This window comes from Rhinoraja longicauda, chromosome 6 (assembly GCF_053455715.1).
Source record: "Rhinoraja longicauda isolate Sanriku21f chromosome 6, sRhiLon1.1, whole genome shotgun sequence".
NCBI lineage: Eukaryota > Metazoa > Chordata > Chondrichthyes > Rajiformes > Arhynchobatidae > Rhinoraja > Rhinoraja longicauda.
The window spans coordinates 21,140,754-21,162,266 of NC_135958.1; the positions used below are offsets into that span (position 1 = coordinate 21,140,754).

Sequence of the window (21,513 nt, forward strand, 5' to 3'; positions counted from 1 at the left end):
CATATCTTTAATGAATAGAGAAGAGATGATATGCTTGAAGGATCATCAAATGAGGTTTTAAGGGATGAACAATAGAACAAGAGAGGGACAATCACATTACTGGGACTGAACAATAGCTGCTCAGCAAGTCACAGGGAAACAGAGGACAAATGATTTCATCACAGAAATGTACTGCACAGAAATGAGCCTATCTGCCCATTACATTCCTGCCAACTATGCTCATCCTACTTACTCACATTAGACATATCCCCCGATGCCATTATAATCCCATTTGCATAACGTAACTGCATGTGCCTCCACCATGAAGATATAGGGATGGATGGGGAAAGATCACATGCAGGCAAAGGAGATCTCATTTGGCACAGGCATTGGAAGTTGAAGGGCCTATTCCTGTGTTGTACTGTTCTATGTAAGTAATCTCTCTTTGAACCATAAACCAGTGAGCCTAACTTCTGTGGTAGGCAAGTTAATGGAAAATATTCTGAGGATAAGATATATATGCATTTGAATAAACAATGGCAGATTAGGGATAGTCAGCATGGTATTGCACATGGGAGATCATGTCTTACGAATCTGTTTGGGTTTTCTGAAGAAATAACCAAAAAAGTTGATGAGGGCAAAATTGTAGACGTTGTCTATATGGACTTCAGCAAGCCATTTGATAAGGTTCAGATGGTAGGCTGCTCTGGAAGGTTGGATCGCATGGGATCCAGGAGAGCTAGCGGATGGGACGGAATCAGAAGGAAATGGTGGAAGGTTGTTTTTCAGACTGTGACTAGTGGTGTGCCTCAGGAATCAGTGCTAGGTCTATTGCTTATATAGTTTATATTAATTATTTGGATGAGATTGTAGAAGGCACGATTAATAATTGTGCAGATGACACTAAAGTGGGGGGTAGCGTAGATCGCGAAGATGGCTATCGAAAATTATAGCAGAATCTCGATCATTTGGTCAAATGGGCTGAGGAATGGTCAATGGAGTTTAATGCAGATAAGCGAGTGATTTTTTAGTTTAATTTAGACATAGAGCGTGGAACAGGCCCTTCTGCCCACCGATTCCACACCCGCCAGTGATTCCCGTACACACACAGTATCCTACTAGTGTAGCTGGGACATTGTTGGCCGGTGTGGGCAAGTTGGGCCGAAGGGCCTGTTTCCACACTGTATCATTCTATGACTAACACTATCCTACACACTAGGGACAATTTACAATTTTACCAAAGTCAATTAACCTAATGGAGTGTGGGAAGAAACCAGAGCACCCGGATAAAACCCATGCAGGTCACAGGGAGAACGTACAAACTCCGTATAAACAGCACCCGTAGTCAGGATTGAACAGGAGTCTCTGGTGCTATAAGGCACTGTGCTGCCCTGAGGTGGTGCATTTTGGGAAGTCTAAGCAGGGCAGGATATTCATAATGAATGCCCAAGCCCTGGGGAGTGCCGTTGAGCAGAGGAATGTAGGATTGCAGGTATATAGCTCTTCGAAAGTGGCATTACAGGTAGATAGAATGGTCAAGAAGACTTTTAGTACATTGGCCTTCAACAGTCAGGGTATTGAGTGTAGAATGTGTAGGAACGAACTGCAGATGCTGGTTTAAATCGAAGGCAGGCACAAACTGCTGGAGTAACTCAACGGGACAGGCAGCATCTCTGGAGAGAAGGAATGGGTGTAGAAGTTGGGATAGACACAAAATGCTGGAGTAACTCAGCAGGTCAGGCAGCATCCCTGGAGAACATATAGGCAACGTTTCGGGTCATAACCCTTCTTCACTTTGGAAGTCACCTATGAGTCTGAAGAAGGGTTCTGACATTGAGCAGCGACTATTCATGTTCCCCAGGCATGCTGTCTGACCCATTGAGTTCCTCCAGCATTTTGGATCTACCTTTGTAAGAAACCAGCACCTGCAGTTCATTGTTATTTTAGAATCATCCAAATAATCAATATAAACCACTGACACATTACGGTCCTGACTACAGGCGTTGTCTATACAGAGTTTATATGTTCTCCCCATGACCGCTTGGATTTTCTCAGAGATCTTCCATTTCCTCCCACACTCGATGTAGGTTAATTGGCTTGGTATAAATGTAAAAACATTGTCCCTAGTGTGTACAGGATAGTGTTAATATGCGGGGATCGATGGTCGGTGCAGACTCGGTGGGCCGAAGGACCTGTTTCAGCACTGTTTCTCCAAACCACACTAAAATAAAAGACATCTTCCTGTACCTTAGGCATGACTACTTCGCTATAGCTCCCATCCATGAAGCTCTCATTTTCCCAGATGTTCCTGAGGTCATCTAACTACTGCTCCAGTTCCCTAATACCGCCTATGTGGATCTGCATGTAAACACAATTCCCACAGGTGTGGTCGTCAGGGACACTGGCCCCTGCCAATAGAGTGAATCTGGCCAATTCATTCCTAGGGTAATATCTGAGTCCAAGTCATGACTCTTATGATTTAGTTTATGAAGTGATAAGCTGGAATAGTAAAGCAAATGAGAAGTCAATGGTTTGCATGCATGCTTTTGTAACTCAAGTGTTAATAAAGATTAAGTGGTACTAAACCTTCGTTTAGTCTTTTGTTCGACATGTCAATTGATACCCTACCAGTCAATTCATCCCACCAGCCTCTAACATTCTGCCACCTCCAATGTGACCATGCCACCAGTTACCACTTCCCAGCCCCATCCCCTTCCGCTTTCTGTAGAGCCCACACCACCTGCCTCAACCCCCCCTCCCCCCAGCTCTGCGCCCCCCCCCCCTCCCCTCGGTAACTCAGTGAACAGTATAGGCAGGAGCACAGCAGGGAGCGAGGAAAGACAGTTCGATTAAGTTGCATTTATTTCAATAGCCGAGGTCTGACAGGTAAGTCAGATGAATAGTGCATGCAACTGGGTCATTATAGCCATCAAGGAAACTTGGCTAAGAGAGAACATGACTTCAGCTTTAGAGAATTAGAGGAACAAATATACCAGGATATTTCAGATTTCCCAAAATAAACAGGATATGTTATAGTGCCAAGATCTTTCCTCACTCAAATATGCAGAGTAGCAGACAAGGGAGAGGGCAAACTACCTTTCCCATTCCCACACTGACCTTTCTGTCCTAGGTCTCCTCCATTGTCAGAGTGAGGCCAAACGCAAATTGGAGGAACAGCGCTTCATATTTCGCTTGGGCAGTCTACAACCCAGAGGTATGACTGTTGATTTCTCTAACTTCAAGTAACCCTTGCATTCCCTCTCTCTCTCTGTCCCTCTCCCACCCTAGTCGTTGTACTAGTTTCACTGTTATCCTGGTGAGTTTCATTGCCTCTATTTTAGAAGAGCTACAAAGAAAAACTTGGGAATTTCAGATCAGTGAGCCTAACATCTGTAGTATGCAAGTTACTGTGGATGATTCTGAGGAATTATATATGCATTTGGAAAGACAGGGGTTGATTAGGGATAGTTAGCATGGATTTGTGCGTGAGACATCATGCCTCATGAATTTGAGTTCTTTGAAGAAGTAACCAAGAAGGTTGATGAGGGCAAGTGCCATAGATGTGGTCTATATGGAATTCAACAAGGCCTTTAATAAGGTTCTGCATAGTCCGCTGCTGTTGAAAGTTAAATTGCATGGGATACAGGGAGAGCTAGCCAACTAACACAGAATTGGCTTCATGGGTAGAAAACAGGTTGTTATTTGGACTGGAGGCCTGTGCCTGTGGTGCTCAGCCCATTTGTCTTCTATATCAATGATTAGGATGAAAATTACAAGACATGAATAGTAAGTTTGCAGGTGACACTAAATTATTGGTGTTGTAAACAGTGAAGATGGTTATGAAGAATTACAATTTTGATGAGCTGGGTCAGTCAGCTGAGGAATGTCAAAAGGCATAAATCAGGCAAGTGTGACATGTTGCATTTTGGGAAGCCAAACCAAGGCAGCACCTTCACGGTGAATGGTAGGGCCCTGGGTAGTGTTGTAGAGGAGATGGATCCAGGAGTACAAGTACAGTGCCCCCCATAATGTTTGGGACAAAGACCCATTTATTTATTTGCCTCTGTACTCCACAATTTGAGATTTGTAATAGAAAAAAATCACGTGGTTAAAGTGCACATTGTCAGATTTTAATAAAGGCCATTTTTATACATTTTGGTTTCACCATGTAGAAATTACAGCAGTATTAATATATAGTCCGTACCCCCCCCCCCCCCCCCCACCCATTTCAGGGCACCATAATGTTTGGGACACATGGCTTCACAGGTGTTTGTAATTGCTCAGGTGTGTTTAATTGCCTCCTTCATGCAGGTATAAGAGCTCTCAGCACCTTGTCTTTCCTCCAGTCTATCCATCACCTTTGGAAACTTTTATTGCTGTTTATCGACATGAGGACCAAGGTTGTGCCAATGAAAGTCAAAGAAGCCATTATGAGACTGAGAACCAAGAATAAAACTGTTGGAGACATCAGCCAAACCTTAGGCTTACCTGATGACAGAGGAATTCTCTCTATAATAAAGAAAAATTCCCAAACACCTGTCCGACAGATCAGAAACACTCTTCAGGAGTCAGGTGTGGATTTGTCAAAGACCACTGTCCACAGAAGATTTCATGAACAGAAATACAGAGGCTACACTGCAAGATGCAAACCACTGGTTAGCTGCAAAAATAGGATGGCCAGGTTACAGTTTTCCAAGAACTTAAAAGAGCAACCACAGTTCTGGAAAAAGGTCTTGTGAACAAATGAGATGAAGATTAACTTATATCAGAGTGATGGCAAGAGCAAAGTACGGAGGAGAGAAAGAACTGCCCAAGATCCAAAGCATACCACCTCATCTGTGAAACACAGTGTTGGGGGTGTTATGGCCTGGGCGTGTGTGGCTGCTGAAGGTACTTGCTCACTTATCTTCATTGATGATACAATTACTGATGGTAGTAGCATAATGAATTTTGAAGTGTATAGACACATCCTATCTGCTCAAGTTCAAACAAATGCCTCAAAACTCATTGGCCGGCGGTTCATTCTACAGCAAGACAATGATCCCAAACATACTGCTCAAACACCAAAGGAGTTTTTCAAAGCTAAAAAATGGTCAATTCTTGAGTGGCCAAGTCAAGCGCCCGATCTGAACCCAATTGAGCATGCCTTTTAATAGGCTGAAGAGAAAACTGTAGGGGACGAGCCCCCAAAACAAGCATAAGCTAAAGATGGCTGCAATACAGGCCTGGCAGAGCATCACCAGAGAAGACACCCAGCAACTGGTGATGTCCATGAATCGCAGACTTCAAGCAGTCATTGCATGCAAAGGATATGCAACAAAATACTAAACATGACTACTTTCATTTACATGACATTGCTGTGTCCCAAACATTATGGTGCCCTGATATGGAGGGACTATGTATAAACACTGCTGTAATTTCCACATGGTGAAACCAAAATGATTTAAAATGGCCTTCATTAAAATCTGACAATGTGCACTTTAACCACACGTGATTTGTTTAATTACAAATCTCAAATTGTGGAGTACAGAGGCAAATAAATAAATGATGGGTCTTTGTCCCAAACATTATGGAAGGCACTGTATGTACATGTTCTATGTACATAGTCCACTGAAAATGGTGTCACAGGTAAATAGGGTTGTGAAGGAGGCTTTAGACACATTGGCTTCATTTAGATTTTTTTTTAGATTTAGATTTAGAGATACAGCGCGGAAACAGGCCCTTCGGCCCACCAGGTCCGCGCCGCCCAGCGATCCCCGCACATTAACACTATCCTACACACACTAGGGACAATTTTTACATTTGCTCAGCCAATTAACCTACATACCTGTACGTCTTTGGAGTGTGGGAGGAAACCGAAGATCTCGGAGAAAACCCACGCAGGTCACGGGGAGAACGTACAAACTCCGTACAGACGGCGCCCGTAGTCAGGATCAAACCTGGGTCTCCGGGCCTGCATTCGCTGTAAGGCAGCAACTCTACCGCTGCGCCACTGTGCCGCCAAGGAATCATCAGTCAAGGAATTGAGTATAGAAGTTAGGTGTTATGTTACAGTTGTATAAGGCATTGGTGTGGCTACACGGAGTATAGTATTGAGGTTTGGGCACTCTGCTAGAGCAACAATGCCATTAAGCTAGAGAGGGTGCAGAAAAGATTTACATGGTTGCTTCAGGACATGAAGGCCTGAAGTACAGGGAGACCATTAGTTCTTAGAATAACGAAGGCTGAGGGCGATCTTAGAGATGGGAATAGAAGGGTGAATGCACAGTCTTTTTCCCAGGGTAGGACAGTTAAGAACTAAAAGGTACAGGTTTAAGATAAGAGTGGAAAGATTGAATAGGAACCCAGGCTATAACTTTTTCACACTGAGGGTGGTGGGTATGTGGAACAAACTGCCAGTGGAAGTAATTGAGGCAGGTATAACAACACCATGTAAGGTAGACACAAAATGCTGGAGTAACTCTGCGGGTCAGGCAACAAATCGGGAGAAAAGGAATGGGTGACGTTTTGGGTCGAGACCCTTCTTCAGACTGACCCATGTAAAATACATTTGGATAGGTACATTGATAGAAAAGGTTTCCAGGGATATGGGCCAATGGCTGGTAAATGGGACTAGCTTAGATGGGGCATCTTGATGGACATGGGCGAGTTGGACCGAAGGTCCTATTTCTGTCCTGTATGATTTTAACTCCTTGGTTCACTCACCACTTCCCACCCAACCCACCCCATCCCCAAGCACTTATCTTTGCAACCATAGGAGAGGTAATACCTGTCCCTACCCCTCGTCTCTCCAGGTACCCCAGCAGCCTTTCCAGATGAGACAGAGGTTCACGTGCACCACTTTCAATCTCATCTACTGGATTAGGTGTTCCTGATGTGGCCTCCTTTACACTGTCATGGTGAAGCGTAGACTAGGCAACCGTTTCACCAAACACCTGCGCTCAGTCCATCCAGGCCTGCTGGTGCATCCAATGGTTGCTATCCATTTTAACTCCCCGAACCATTCCCTTAACGACTTTTCTGTACTCAGCCTCCTCCATTACCAGAGTGAGGTCACATACAGACTGAATGAAGAACACCTCATATTCAACTTGGGTAGCTTTTAACACAATGGTATGAACATTAAACATTCTCCAATTTCAAGCAATATTCCTTCTCCCCACCTCCACTCCCTAACCCCCCATCTCTCCCCCCCCCCTCCCACCCCCCGCTGGGGTGCACATGCATTTCACCCACTGCCTCCCACCGGCCCAATTACCCTGTACCTTTCCCTTCTTCCACATGCTCCTCTCCCATTCCAGCGTTCCACAATTCCTGTTCATATCCCACTCTTTCTCCTCCCCACTGCCCTCATCCACCAATATCTCCTTCTGGCTTTACATTTCATTCCTCGTCTTCTTTCCTTACGTCATATCATTTTGTCTCCTTTTCACCTCTCCCTTTCGTTACTTACTCAATCCACCTACCAACTACACCTCTCTCATCTGTATTAACTTTCATTTGCCAATTTTTGTCCCACTCTCACCACTCTTTTCCAGCTTTCTCTCCCCTACTCCATTGTCTGAAGAAGGGTCCTGACCTGAAATACATTTGCCTATTCCCTCCACAGATGCTACCTGGCCCATTGAATTCCCCCAGTTCTTTGTTTTATGTGTACTGTTGTATGTTCTATTTGGTTCCGGGAACCAAAGGTTTCAAAGGTTTTATTGTCACGTGTACCATTTAAGGTAGTGATATTCATATATATTCGTGGGGGTTACTGGCAGAGATTGGCTCCAGGTAGCGTTAAAGGCGGAGGACGTGTTTGAGGGCACTGGATGTAGTTACAGATGAAGGATGTGTGTTTGGGTATCAGTCAGGGATATAGAAGGGGGATGCGGTTCTGGACAGTGGGTGGGGTCATAGGGGAAGGATTTGATTTCAGGCATGGATACAGCCTGAGGATGTGGTTCTGGGCAAAGGGCGGGGTAACAGGCGGAAGATATGGGTTTGGACACGGCATGGTTATAAGTGGAGGATATGGGTCTGATCAGGGTTACTCAGAAGGTGTGGTTCTGGGCACTGGCTGGCAATGTGGATAAAGTGTGTGGTTCTGGGCACTAGACAGGTCTTCAGTAGGGGAATGAGGGTCCTGGCAGGATTACATTTGGTGGATATGGTGGTGGCTCTCTCAGGTAGGGTTCCAGCTGTGCTCCTGGCACAGGGTGTGACAGGGTCTATGCCCATATGGTGTTCATCATCAGCTTGGTATTTGTGCTGGAGGTAGAACCTGTGACAGGCTATGAAATGCCGAGCTCATAATCGGAAACATTTGCAGCCTGTGCTACTCCCTCCCTGGCAGATTAAACCCGCTTGCAGCCCCGCAGCACTTACCTCACCGTCAGCACCTCCTCCTTCCTGGTTCCCGGTGCACAGGTCAGGCTTGTCAGATGAGCCGCTCCCAGGGTCAACCACTGCCGGTGAGCTGAGAGCAGCCAGCGCCTCCCTCCGCGCACGGATCTATATTTACACTCTGCGGGGCAGGCACGCACTGATCCTGACAGCAAGTTGTCCTCCTCGTCTCCCCGCACAAGCACCTCAGGCTGACATGAGAATGCAGCTCATTAACATAATCCCTGGGAACGCCGGAGCCTCCCGTGTTTGTGGACAGTCGTGGTGACCGGAGAGCCCCCTGCATTCAGCAGTCACCTGATCTGGAGCAGCGAGAGACTGGGAGGAGCAGCGAGTGACCGCAGGCTCCTGCTCAACCAGTGAGCAGGCCCAGCACACACAGCACCCCCCAGGGCCCTCGCTCTCAGCACTGCAAGGAAAACCAACATAGCTGAGCAACTAGCTGCAGCACTGACAGCAATCGGTGCTGTTGCTGTCACACTCACACCCCAGGAGCAGACGGCACAACTAAGGATGAAGCCAGACAGTGTCTGAGAAGCACAGATCATCGCAATTACCATCAGGGGCCCAGACTTGTTCACAATGACACTCGTCGTCACCGGGGGGCCTCCTCTCACTTACGCTTAGAGACAGTTACACTCACAGAAACAGACATCACACGCATTGATACCCATGTCACATTCAGTGAGAAATAATGTCACTCTCACACCGAGATGCACTGAAAGGAAGGACTGGCAGTGAGATGTTGAGGAATATGGTGCAACTGATGGGTTGAAAGTGTGTTTATTTCAACACAAGGAATATCGTGGGGAACATAGAACAGTACAACAGAAGAACAGGCCTTTCAGCCCACAATGTCTGCCCAACATGATGCTAACACTTATCTGCCTACACATGATCCGTATCCCACCATTCCCTGCATATCCATATTCCTATCGACAAGTCCCTTCAATGCCACTATCGTGTCTGCCTCAATCACCACCACTACCTCAATCAGTGTTCCAGGCACTCACCGACCTCTGTGTAAAAAATTTGCTCTGCACATCTCCTTTAAACTTTTCCCCTCACCTGAAAACTATGCCGTCTAGTATTTGATTTTTCCATACTAGGAAAACAGCTCTGTCTATGCTTCTCATAATTTTATAAACTTTCAGGTCTCCCGCAATCTCTAGTGTTCCAGAGATAACAATCCAAATCTGTCCAGCTTCTCTCTGCAGCTAATCCCCCCAGATGATATTAAAATAGGTGGTATTGTCGATAGTGAAGATGGTTATGAAAATTATGTAAGGACCTTGATCAGTTGGGCAAGTGGGCGAAGGAATGGGTAATAGAGTTTAATGCAGGTAAGTGTGAAGTGTTGCATTTTTGGAAGTCAAACCAAGGCTGGATCTATATGTGTATGGCAGGGCCTTGGGAGTGTTTTAGAACAGAGGAATCTCGGAGTGCAGGTACATAGTTTGTTCGACGTGGCCTCACAGGTAGATTGGGTGATCAGGATGGCTTTTGCTACTTTGACCTCATCAGTGCTGGTATTGAGTGCAGAAATAGATAGGATGAATGCACAGTCTTTTACCCAGGGTAGGGGAATAACGAACCAGAGGACATAGATTTAAGGTGAGAGGTTTTAGGGAAAAATTTAACAGGAACCTGAGGGGCAAATTGTTCACACAGGTTGTTCGTTATAGGGAATGACCGGCCAGAAGAGGTGGTTAAGGCAGTTGCTTAACATGGATAGAAAAGGTTTAGATGAATATATGGGCTAAACACTGGCACATAGGACAAGTGTCGATGGGGAATCTTGGTCAGCTTGCGCAAGTTGGGCTGAAGGGCCTGTGTCCATGCTCTTTGGCTTTATAACTCTATTTGACTTCCCAAAGCGTAACACCTTACACGTGCCCAGATCAAACTCCATCTGCTATTTGTTTACCCATTTCTGTAGGTGAGTTTAGAGTGGGTAAGGGAAGTGGAGAAGTCAAAATGGTTGATATCACACCAGCAGTTGGAAATAAAAAGGTCCAGGAAGGGTAGAAGGACAGAAGGAGGGATCGTGAGGAGGAAGAATGTTGGAGACAGGAGAAGGGATCATCACTGGAAGACAAGGACTGCTCACCAGAGAAAAAGACCCAGTGGTGGAGGTGACGGAAGAGCTCAATATCGTGACAGACTCAGAACACATTGGGGTGTAGGTATCAGGGTGGAAAGGTAAGGTCCCTGCTGAGGACTGACCGTCCTGTATCAGTAAGGGAGATGCTGAGGGGGGGGGGGGGGGTAATGAAAACCCAACAGGGGTAAGTGGTGGGGTCAGACCCAAGCTCTGAGGATGACAGTGGGGCGAAGGAATATGTTCTATTAATGCCAAGGAACTTGAAGCTCTCAACTATTGTCACTTTAGCATGATTGATGCTGTTTGGGGTATGTACTCCACCATGCTACCTCAAGTCGATGGTGTCAATGGTGGGGAGGGGGAAAGGAGGTTGCTTTGTGTGGTGGACGCAGGTCTTGCAGCCTTGGGTAGAGCTGTTGCCATATCAAGCTGCGATTCTTTCTATGGTGCATCAATAGAAATTGCTAAGTGTCATTGGAGACGTACCAATTTTTTTTAGTCTTCTGAGGAAGTAGAGACATTGGTGTGCTTTCGTGCTTGTATTGTTGATAGTGCGTTGTCATGGTGGATGCCCAGTGATGGAGTGTATTGTCAGTAAGTGTACAGTACAAAGAAAGGTTCTTCTGCCCATCTCACCCAAGATGTCCCATTGAAGCTAGTCCCATTAACACACGTTTGGCCCATATATATATATATCTAAACCTTTCCATTCCATGTACTTGTCCAAATGTCTGCTAAATGTTGTTGTTGTACTTGCATTTGGCAGTTTGTTCCATATGTCCATCACCCTCTGTGAAAAAGTTGCCCCTCACTATCCCAATAAATCTTTTCCCTCTCAAAACCCATGGCCTCTGGTTCTTGATTCCCTGACCCTGGGAAAAAGACTGCATTCACCCTATCCCGCTCAAGAATTTAAATAACTCTATAACCTCCTGCAGCCAAACATCTCCCTTTAACTTGGGCCCTCAAGTAGTGGCAACATTCTCATAAAATCTCAGAGGACAGGGTGTTGTTATTTGGTGTATACTCAGAGACGGACAGAGAGTTGTCAGTAAGTTAGCCAGCATGGATAGTTTGTCAGCAAGTGTGCCCTCGGAGATGGATGATATGCTGTCTGTAGGATTACACACTCAGAGATAGATTGTGTTATGTGTAATTGTGCAATCAGAGAAGAATATGTTGTCAGTGGGAATGTACACACGGAGATGGATAGATGGACAGCATTGCCCAGTCTTCCTGACTGAATGCACAAGGTGAGCAGGAGTGGTGATATGTCCAGTTCCATTCTTCCATAGTTCATGCCATCTGTTCATCACCCACTTTGGAAGGTGTGTGCATCCTGTGGAAAGGTCCAGCCAGCCTTGTTTTACACTGGCTGATGGGTTGCGTTGCAACTCAGTCAGAAGCCCAGTTGTAGGTCACACGAGATCTTGGTGCCTCTGTGAAAACTAAGGCCAATCACAAGTGTTACACTATTACCTGGAAGCTAATTATTGAGAGCTGTTACTACAGAGCAGATAGATGCCATCTGTGAACCATTGACTCTGCCAATAGACAGACTGCTCTCCACTGGAAGATGGTTTCTGTTTTGTCATACTACCCAGGAACACTCAAGAGACAGGTAGATGAGATATGGGATGCATTCATCTGATCTAGTTTAGTTTATTATTGTCACTTGTACCGAGGTAAAAGCTTTTTACTGTGCTATCCAGCCAGCGAAAAGACCATACATGATCACAATCAATGTGTATGAAAAAAAACCTGCAGATGCTGGTTTAAATCGAAGGTAGACACAAAATGCTGGAGTAACTCAGCGGGTCAGGCAGCATCTCAGGAAAGAAGGAATGGGTGACATTTCAGGTTAAGACCCTTCTTCAGACTGATGTCAGGGGAGGGGGGGACGACGACAAAGATAGGATGTAGGAGATAGAAAGACTAGTATGAGAACTGGGAAGAGGGAGGGGATAGAGAGGTGAAGCAGGGACCACCTGAAGTGGGAGAAGTTAATGTTCAAACCGCTGGGGTGTAAACTGCCCAAGTGAAATATGAGGTGCTGTTCCTCCAATTTGCGCTGGGCCTCACTCTGACAACAGCGGAGGCCCAGGACAGAAAGGTCAGATTGGGAATGGAAGGGGGAGTTGAAGTGCTGAGCCACCAGGAGATCAGGTTGGTTGAGACGGACTGAGCGGAGGTGTTCAGCGAAACGATCGCCGAGCCTGCGCTTGGTCTCATCGATGTAGAGAAGTTGACATCTGGCAGAGGTTCACCTGCACGTCCTCCAACCTCATCTATTGTATCCGCTGTTCCAGATGTCAACTTCTCTACATCGGCGCGACCGAGCGCAGGCTCGGCGATCGTTTCACTGAACGCCTCCGCTCAGTCCGTCTCAACCAACCTGATCCCCGTCTCCATCCCCTCCCTCTTCCCAGTTCTCCTACTAGTCTTCCTGTCTCCTACATCCTATCTTTGTCCTGCCCCCTCCCCTGATATCACTCTGAAGGGTCTCGACCCAAAACGTCACCCATTCCTTCTCTCCTGAGATGCTGCCTGAGCCGCTGAGTTACTCCAGTATTTTGTGTCTATCATGATCACAATCAAGCCGGTGTACAAATACAGGATAAAGGGTATCATGTTTTGTGCAAGATAAAGTCCAGTAAAGTCCGATTAAAAATAATTCAAAGGTCTCAAATGAGGTATAGAGGTCAGGACCACTCTCTAGTTGGTGAGAGGACGGTTCAGTTGCCTCACAACAGCTGGGAAGAAACTGACCCCAAATCTGGAGCTATGTATTTTGAAACTTCTGAACCTCTTGCCTGATGAGAGAGGGAACAAGAGGGAGTGACCGAGGTAAGATTGGACCTTGATAATGCTGGTGACCTTGCAGAGGCAGCATGAAATGTAGATGGAGTCAATGGAAGGCAGGTTGGTTTGTAAAAGTAAAAGGAAACAGTCCATCAGGGAAAGGGGAGGGTTTCTAATTCAGTACCAGCCTGCTTGAACAGGACTGAGAATGCGCAGGTATTAGATTATGCATTAAATCATGAACATATCTTCCATTTCTTTTTTTCATGTGTGAAATTGTAACTCAATTATTTTTGTTTACAGATATTGTCTTGTCAGTAATAAACCTTGCCAGAGCTATTAAGGTAGAATGCCGAGTAATGAGAAAATAACTGGTGTGTTGTACTTCTGAGCTTAGATATTTACAATCTCAACTAAATTAGATGCAGTAAATCAAGAACAGTATTGAAACCACAAGTTCACGTCGGTAGCTCAGACAGCAGACAGTGAACACACTGCAATCAAGATCCAACTGATGTCCACTGAAATGTAGCACACTCCCAGTCATTACCCAATGATGGCACCAAACTGACCATGTCCTACTGTCCAAATATGAAAGCCCTACCCTTCTCTCCCCTTATTACCTGAAGATGTTATGGCCTCACAGCAGTCGGAGTAAGTGAAGATAGAGACAAAATGCTGGAGTAACTCAGGGGGTCAGGCAGCATTCTGGCAAATCTCGTTTGCATCCTTTGGTAATATGCCGACCACAACTGCACACAATACTGCAAATGCAGCCGAAGCAATGTTTTATAAAGCTGCCATGACTCCCTGGCTTTTATACTCAATGCCCTAAATGACAAAGGCAAGCAAACCATAAACCTTCTTTATCACTCTACCTACTTGTGTTGCCACTTTCAAGGAGCTATGGACTTGGACCCCAAAATATTTAAATGTTTGGTTAATTTGACCGCCTGAATGTTGATGAGGAGGGAACCTGGCGGTGATAAAGTCACTGAAGGTCGAGGTTAAGTGATTGAAATCTTTTACTGAAGACACTCATTGCTTGGAACCTTAGGGGTGCAGATGTATTTGCCACTAATAAGCCTATGTTTGAACGTTAGAACATAAAACACAGCACAGCAAGGGGCCCTTTAGCCCACAATGCTTGTGCCAAACATGGTGTCGTTAAAGTGATCTCACTTCTAAAAGCCTCTTAAATGCTACTATCATATCTGCCTCCAGCACCATCCCGGCAATGCGTTCCAGGCCACCACCACTCTCTGTGTAAAAGAATTTGCACCACACATCTCCATTAAACTTTCCGCCTCTCCCTTTATAATTATGGTGTTGGACATTTCCACCCTGAGAAAAAGGGTGACTATCTACGCCTCTCATCATTTTATCTACTTCTATCAGATCAGATTCAGGTTGTCTCAGACTGGCTGCACACAGACACACTGGTTCCTTTGAGTGGCTGTGAATGGAACTGGACAATGTGCCGGCACCGACAAACTTCCCCACTTCTGGTCTTATGATAGAAAGGATGATGCAGTTAAAGATGTATAGAAAAGAACTGCAGATGCTGGCTTAAATCGAAGGTAGACACAAGATGCTGGAGTAACTCAGTGGGACAGGCAGTATCTCTGGAGGGAAGGAATGGGTGACATTTCGAGTCTCGACCCGAAACGTCACCCATTTCTTCACTCCAGAGATGCTGGCTGTCCCGCTGAGTTACTCCAGCATTTTGTGTCTACAAGCAGTTGAAGATGTTTGGGCCAAGGATCCAAGTACACTGCACTAAGGAACTCCAATGATGATGCTTTCTTTAATAATATGGGATACGTTATCCAGGTCTGGTGATTCATCCTGCAATTATTTTCCCATCAAATGTTTATCCAAATTTTTGTTGAAAACTTCTATTGAAACTGTATCCACTCCCTTCATGGCTCAGAATTGCTGAATTCTCCTCATCTCAGTATGGGTTCTCTTGCCAATGAGCAGATATTTGTTTCCTCTGTTTGCCAATCCTCCTTCCCGTGAAATCAACATTTATTTACTTATGTTATGAAAACCATTGGTCATGTTGATCACCGCTTAAATCCAACATTTTAGATGCTGATTAGTCCTGCTTACAGACAAGAACGGCAAGAATTGAGGAGATAGTTGAGGGAGTACCCTGATGATCTCCCCAAATCAGAAGCTGGTGACACATTTGCACCCTCATCATTTAGATGAAGCAGTGAAAAAAAACAACAAATACTCCACCCCAATCCCTAAGTACTCAGGTTTATAATAGAAAATTCATGTAAATATAGTGTACATCAGTTATATGCATAAATATATTTTAAAGGATACAAAGTGATACAAAGTCCATTAATGAAGGCGGTGAGAGTTGTTTTTAGAGAATTACGTTATAGGAATAGTTTCTGAAACTCCTGTTTCATAAAGCCCCAAACCACCTCTTGGCCTGATGCTGGCAACATAGCAGCTGGCATACTGGAGAGATTTCCTCCCTCTGTCCACCAACCTTCCAATTGCTGCTCAAGAAATCTGTAACTGCAACTCAGGGTCATCATCAAAGTCGCTGCCAGTCTCACTGGGATCATCTGGGTCAAAACAAGAGCTTCTTTTCCCAAAGACTGTCTGTTGCCTCCTCAACCTGTGTGACAGAGAAAACATGTTGAAGGCTGAAACGTACAGAAGTCTCCTACAGAGCGCCGCGTCCTACAGAGAAGCCACCGCAGTGAAAGGTGGGAGTCTTCGGGGTCAGAGTCTCTCGAGATCGGGTCGAGGACAGGTTCGGGCCGTCGCCACAAGGACGAGGTTGGACATAAGGCAGGGTCAGGTCGGGCCGAGGTTAGGTTGGGGTTGGGGTCTCGAAGTTGGGCCGAGGTGGACTGGCCGCGTCGCCAAGAACAAAGGGAGACCTGGCGCAGGGGGGGTCACCACGAATTAAAGGGGATCCGGTTTTTTTGGGAGGGGGGGGGAGGGATGGGGGTTGTGAAGGGATTAGTACTATGCAACTTTGTCGGATAGTCACCCAGGAAAAACACATGTCCTACATGAAGCATGCAGCAGTACTTTCCATCTCGTTCCTGTGTGACCGTCAACCTCTTTTTATTTCTTAGTTCCACCCATACAGCATCACGAGACAATAGTCAGCATGGTTTTGTACGTGGGAGGCCGTTTCTCACGAATCTGATTGAACTTTTTCAAGATGTGACCAAAAAGGTTGATGAGGGCAGAGCTGTAGATTTTGCATATGGACTTCAGCAAAGCATTCAATAGACAATAGACAATCGACAATTCGACAAGGTTCCACATGGTAGGCTGTTCCGGAAGGTTAGATCACATGGGATCTAAGCAGAGATAGCTGAATGGATAGAAAATTGGCTTCATGGAAGGAAGCAGAGGGTGATGGTGGAAGGTTGCTTCTCGGACTGGAGGCCTATGACTAGTGGTGTGCCTCACCACTCTGGAGCGTTACCTCGGTGCTGGAGCGTTACTGTTTGTCATCTATATCAATGATTTGGATGAGAACTTACATGGCCAGATTAGCAAGTTTGCAGATGATACAAAAAGTGGGTGGTAGTGAAAGATAGTGAAGATAGTTGTGAAAAATTGCAGCAGGACCTTGATCGTTTGGCCAGGTGGGCCGAGGAATGGTTGATGGAATTTAATACAGAGAAATGTGAGGTGTTGCATTTTGGGACAGTGAATGGTAGGGCTCTGGGGGGTGTTATAGAGCAGAGGGATCTAGAAGTGCAGCTACATAGTTCCTTGAAGATGGAGTCACAGGTGGATTGGGTGGTCTAAAAGGCCTTTGGTTCATTGGCCTTCATCAGAGCATTGAGTATAGACATTGGGAGGTCATGATGCAGTTTTATAAGATGTTGGTGAGGCCGTATTTTGGGTAATGTGTTCAGTTCTGGGCACCATGTTATAGGAAAGTTGATGTCCAGCTGGAAAGGATACAAAGAAGATTTACGAAGATGTTGCCAGGACTCAAGTGTCTGAGCTATAGGAAGAGGTTGAGTCGGCTGGGTCTCTATTCCTTGGAGCGTAAGAGAATGAGGGGTGATCTTATACAGGTGTATCAAATCATGAGATGAATAGGTCGGGTAGATGCACAGAGTCTCTTGCCAATAATAGAGGAAATTGAGGACCAGAGGACATAGGTTTAAGATGAAGAGAAAAATATTTAATAGGAATCTGAGGGGTAACTTTTTCACACAAAGGGTGGTGGGAGTATGGAACGAGCTGCCAGAGGAGGTAGTTGAGGCAGGGACTATTGCAACGTTTAAGAAACAATTAGACAGGTTTCTCTCCCATACATGAATCAGTGTGAAGAAGAGTCCCGACCTGAAGCATCCATGTTTTCCAGAGATGCCGTCTAACCAGCCGAGTTACTCCAGCACTTTGTTCATCTTATACTGGCTAAAGCTCTAGGCTTACTACATCATGGCACCACTGTTACTATGTTGGTTTATTTACCCTCCCAACTTTTCTGGAGGATTTTGCAGAGAGCACCAGTGGCATAATTTCTGCACCTGGAAATGCCCACTTCAGTTCGTCCAGGTGACAGAAGAATCCAAGGGCAGGGGATCACTGCTACCCAGTAAACCAAGGGTCAAGTCTGAGGTCATATCTCTGTTGGACCGGCCATTGTATTTACATGCTCAAGACCAGAAAAGCACTATTTCAAAAACTGATGATGGAAGTAACCAGATGGACAGACGAAACAATTGAAGGATATTCTTAAAGGCCCTTGGAAAAATGCATCATCCCATTGACTCGGGGGAATTTCTGGCCCATGATTGCTCACAGTGGTTAAATAGCAGAGAGGATGGTACCAAAAGCTTCACATCTCTGTGCCGGAAGCACACACAATAGTCCAGTGTACATAGTGGAAGCAGAGCACCAGCACATAAACCTCCCACCCACCTTGTCAGGCAGATCCTGCCCCATCTGTAGCAAAGTCTACAGACTCTTTATCAGTCACTGCTGACCCCACAAAACTGGAACAGAAACAGGTCATCCTTGGTCCCAAGTGATTTCAGAATAAAAGAATACCAGGAAGAGTTGCTATGCTCTGTGTACCTTGTTTGCAGGTGCTCTAGTTGTACCTGAAGGTTCTCAGACTCTTCTGTCTGTTCATCCAAGGACCGTTGCAACCTCCTGGCTTGGTTATGAGCTTCATCCACCTGGAATGGGGAAAGAGGCAAACATTTAGCTGGCCTTTCCCGACCAATAAGCTCCATAGAACAGGATATTTTGGACTTTCCCTTTGTGGTCAGAGCTTCACAAACTCAATTGTCTTGTAGCTAATTAGTCAGTCAGGAAAGGCTAATTTAAGCGAACAAATTTAGTATATTACCCGCTCTCTACAACCAATAACAATAACAATTCAATTAAGTAGAGTAAGGAAAACCATTTGTATCTAAAATACCCCTGCTGGCTCTTTGGCGACATTTTGGTCTGGAACCCTTCTTCAGACTTTGAAGATTGGTTCCGACCTGAAACGTCATCTATCCATTTCTTCCACAGATGCTGTCTGACTGCTGAGTTATTCCAGCATTTTGGGTTTTAACATAACACACTGTTGAGTTAGTTTTTGAATTGGCTATGGGTAAGTGAAAGAAGTGAGAGAAAGACAGAGCTGTCGTCTCATCAGAACACCAGCAACATTGACTTTGTAGAAGCAAGAAACTGCATATGCTGATTGACTTTGTTTCTCTCTTCAGATGGCTTTTATTTTGATTTTCTTTCAGATTTCCAGCTTCTGCATTAAAAAAAATATTACTTGAGACTTTCCACCTTTGTTTGGCTGTAGATATGAACCCCTGAATCCTCCTTGTGAAGCAGATCATACCTCATCCTCTGCCACTGCCAGCTCCTTCTTTAACTCTTCCACACGTAGCCGCAATTTCTTCACTTCTGCTTCATGCTGCTCCACTCTTCTGTTTGCATGTGCCAACTCAGCCATTTTTTCTTGGTACTGTTTCTTCAGCTTGGCATGAACATGCCTGAGATCCGACAACTCCTGTAATCAAAGCAACATCGCATGGTGAGTAACCCAATCCTAGCCATTCTAATTGCCATACTGATCTTAAATTTATTGGATGCTATTCGACAAGTCATTCAACAATTTAATACTACAGAATATGTCAGTTCATGTTCTACTTTGCCCGTATCGGAATTTGAAACTGCCATAAAAATCCTGAAAATCAAAAGCTGCGCTCAGTAAAGGCAATGAATACGAAACCAGATCTTGAAAATCTAAACATTCTGGGAAACATCGCATAATTATGTTGCTTCTGCCGGAGGAAACATCTCGTCCATTTTCAGACTGCTCCAACAGCAAAACCAATCCCTGCAATTTACTTCCCTCCCAAGTAATTATGTTTTAAAACAACAACACTGTGACAGAGTCTGTATAACAAAGACTGCAACGGGCTTTGAGGGAGGCTGTCAAAGTATATAGCGGGATCTAGATCAGTTACGAAAATGTGTGGAGAAATAGGAGATGGAGTTAAATCCGAATAAGTAGAAGGTGCTGCACTTTTGGAGGTCAAATGCAAGTGGAAAGTATACAATTAATAGTATGACCCATAACAGCATAGATCTACAGAGGGATCATGGGATACGAGTCCATTACTCCCTGAAAGTGCCAACACTGGTAGAATGGTAAAGAAAGCATATGGTATGGTTGCTCTCATAGGTCAGGGCATTGATTGCAAGAGATCCAGAAAGTCATGATGCAGCTTTTTCTGACTTTGGTTAGGCCACATTTGGAGTACCGCATGCATTTCTGGTCGCCCTATTATACAAAAGATGGAGGTTTTTGGAAAGGGAGGGATAGGGATTATGTGCAGGCTAATAAGAGTTGGTCTTGGCATCATGACAATTCATCGACGACACCACCATGTTGGAAGAATTACAGACATTGACGAGTCAGAGTATAGGAGGGAGATCGATTGTCTGATTGAATGGTGCCAGAGCAACTTTGTTCTCAATGTCAGTAAAGCCAAATAGCTACGTATTGACTTTAGAAGAGGTAGGGCGAGGATCCACAAACCAGTCTTCATTAATGTGTCAGTGGTGGGGAGAGTCAACAACATCAAGTTCCTGTGCGTGCATATCTCTGAAGATCTATCCTGGACCCAGCACATTTATGTAATACTAAAAAAAGCCCATCAACTCATCTACTTAGAAGATTGTGGAGATTCGGTATGTCGACAAATAGTCTCTTGAACTTCAACAAGTATACAGTAGAAAGCAGATTGATTGGTTGCATGGTTTGGCATCTTAAATGCCCTGGAAGAAAGGAGATTCCAAAAACTGGTGGATACTGCCCAGTCCATCACGGGTACTGACCTCCTCACCATTGAAGGGATCCCAGTGGAAATGTCCAACACTAGAAGGCATAGCTCCAAGGTGAGAGGGGGAAAAGTTTAATTAAGATCGACGGGGCAAGTTTTTTTTTTGAAATACAGAGACTGGTGGGGGCCTGGAATGCATTGGTGGTGAAGGCAGTTACGATAGTGACGGTTAAGAAGCTTTTAGATAGGCACATGAACGTGCAGGGAATAGAGGGATATGAATCATTTACAGGCTAATAAGATCAGTTGGACTTGTCATCCTGTTCGGCATAAACATTGTAGTGTTCCTATACTGTACTGTTCCATGTTCCCCAATGTTGACTGTAATTTGCTCAGTGCCAAAGGCTTGAACTGGGCAGAATTTGAAAGATGTATCCAAGAGAGATTCTTGAAACAGAATGGATAGTCGAACCCGAGAAGGGAACATATTGGACCTTGTGTTGGGATATGAGACTGGCTAGATGACCAGTGTTTCAGCGGAGGAGCATTTTAGGAACAGTGATCACAACTTCATAAGTTTTAAGATTTTTTTGAATAAGGAGAAGGCTGGACCTTGTGGAAAGGTGCCAAATTGGGGTAAGCCAAACTACAATGTTATAGAAACATATAAAATTCTTAAGGGGTTGGAGAGGCTAGATGCGGGAAGATTGTTCCCGATGTTGGGGGAGTCCAGAACCAAGGGTCACAGCTTAAGGATAAGGGGGAAGTCTTTTAGGACCGAGATGAGAAAACATTTCTTCACACAGAGAGTGGTGAGTCTGTGGAATTCTCTGCCACAGAAGGTAGTTGAGGCCAGTTCATTGGCTATATTTAAGAGGGAGTTAGATGTGGCCCTTTTTGCTAAAGGGATCAGGGGGTATGGAGAGAAGGCAG

General features: G+C 45.1%; 1 protein-coding gene across 2 annotated transcripts in view; it reads right to left on the minus strand.

The window, feature by feature from the left end:
- ccdc102a (coiled-coil domain containing 102A) overlaps positions 1-21,513 on the minus strand; it is a 41,172-nt gene that overhangs the window by 440 nt on the left and 19,219 nt on the right. Inside the window, exons 7-9 of one of the 2 annotated variants that reach the window (XM_078400668.1) lie at positions 19,131-19,301; positions 18,359-18,462; positions 15,786-15,917 (exon numbers count right to left, since the gene is read on the minus strand). In XM_078400668.1, the coding sequence (XP_078256794.1) occupies positions 15,800-15,917; positions 18,359-18,462; positions 19,131-19,301 (393 nt within the window). In that variant the 3' untranslated portion in view covers positions 15,786-15,799. Of the gene's footprint in view, positions 1-15,378; positions 15,918-18,358; positions 18,463-19,130; positions 19,302-21,513 lie in introns of those variants that run through there. The other variant, XM_078400667.1, reaches the window with a different exon arrangement.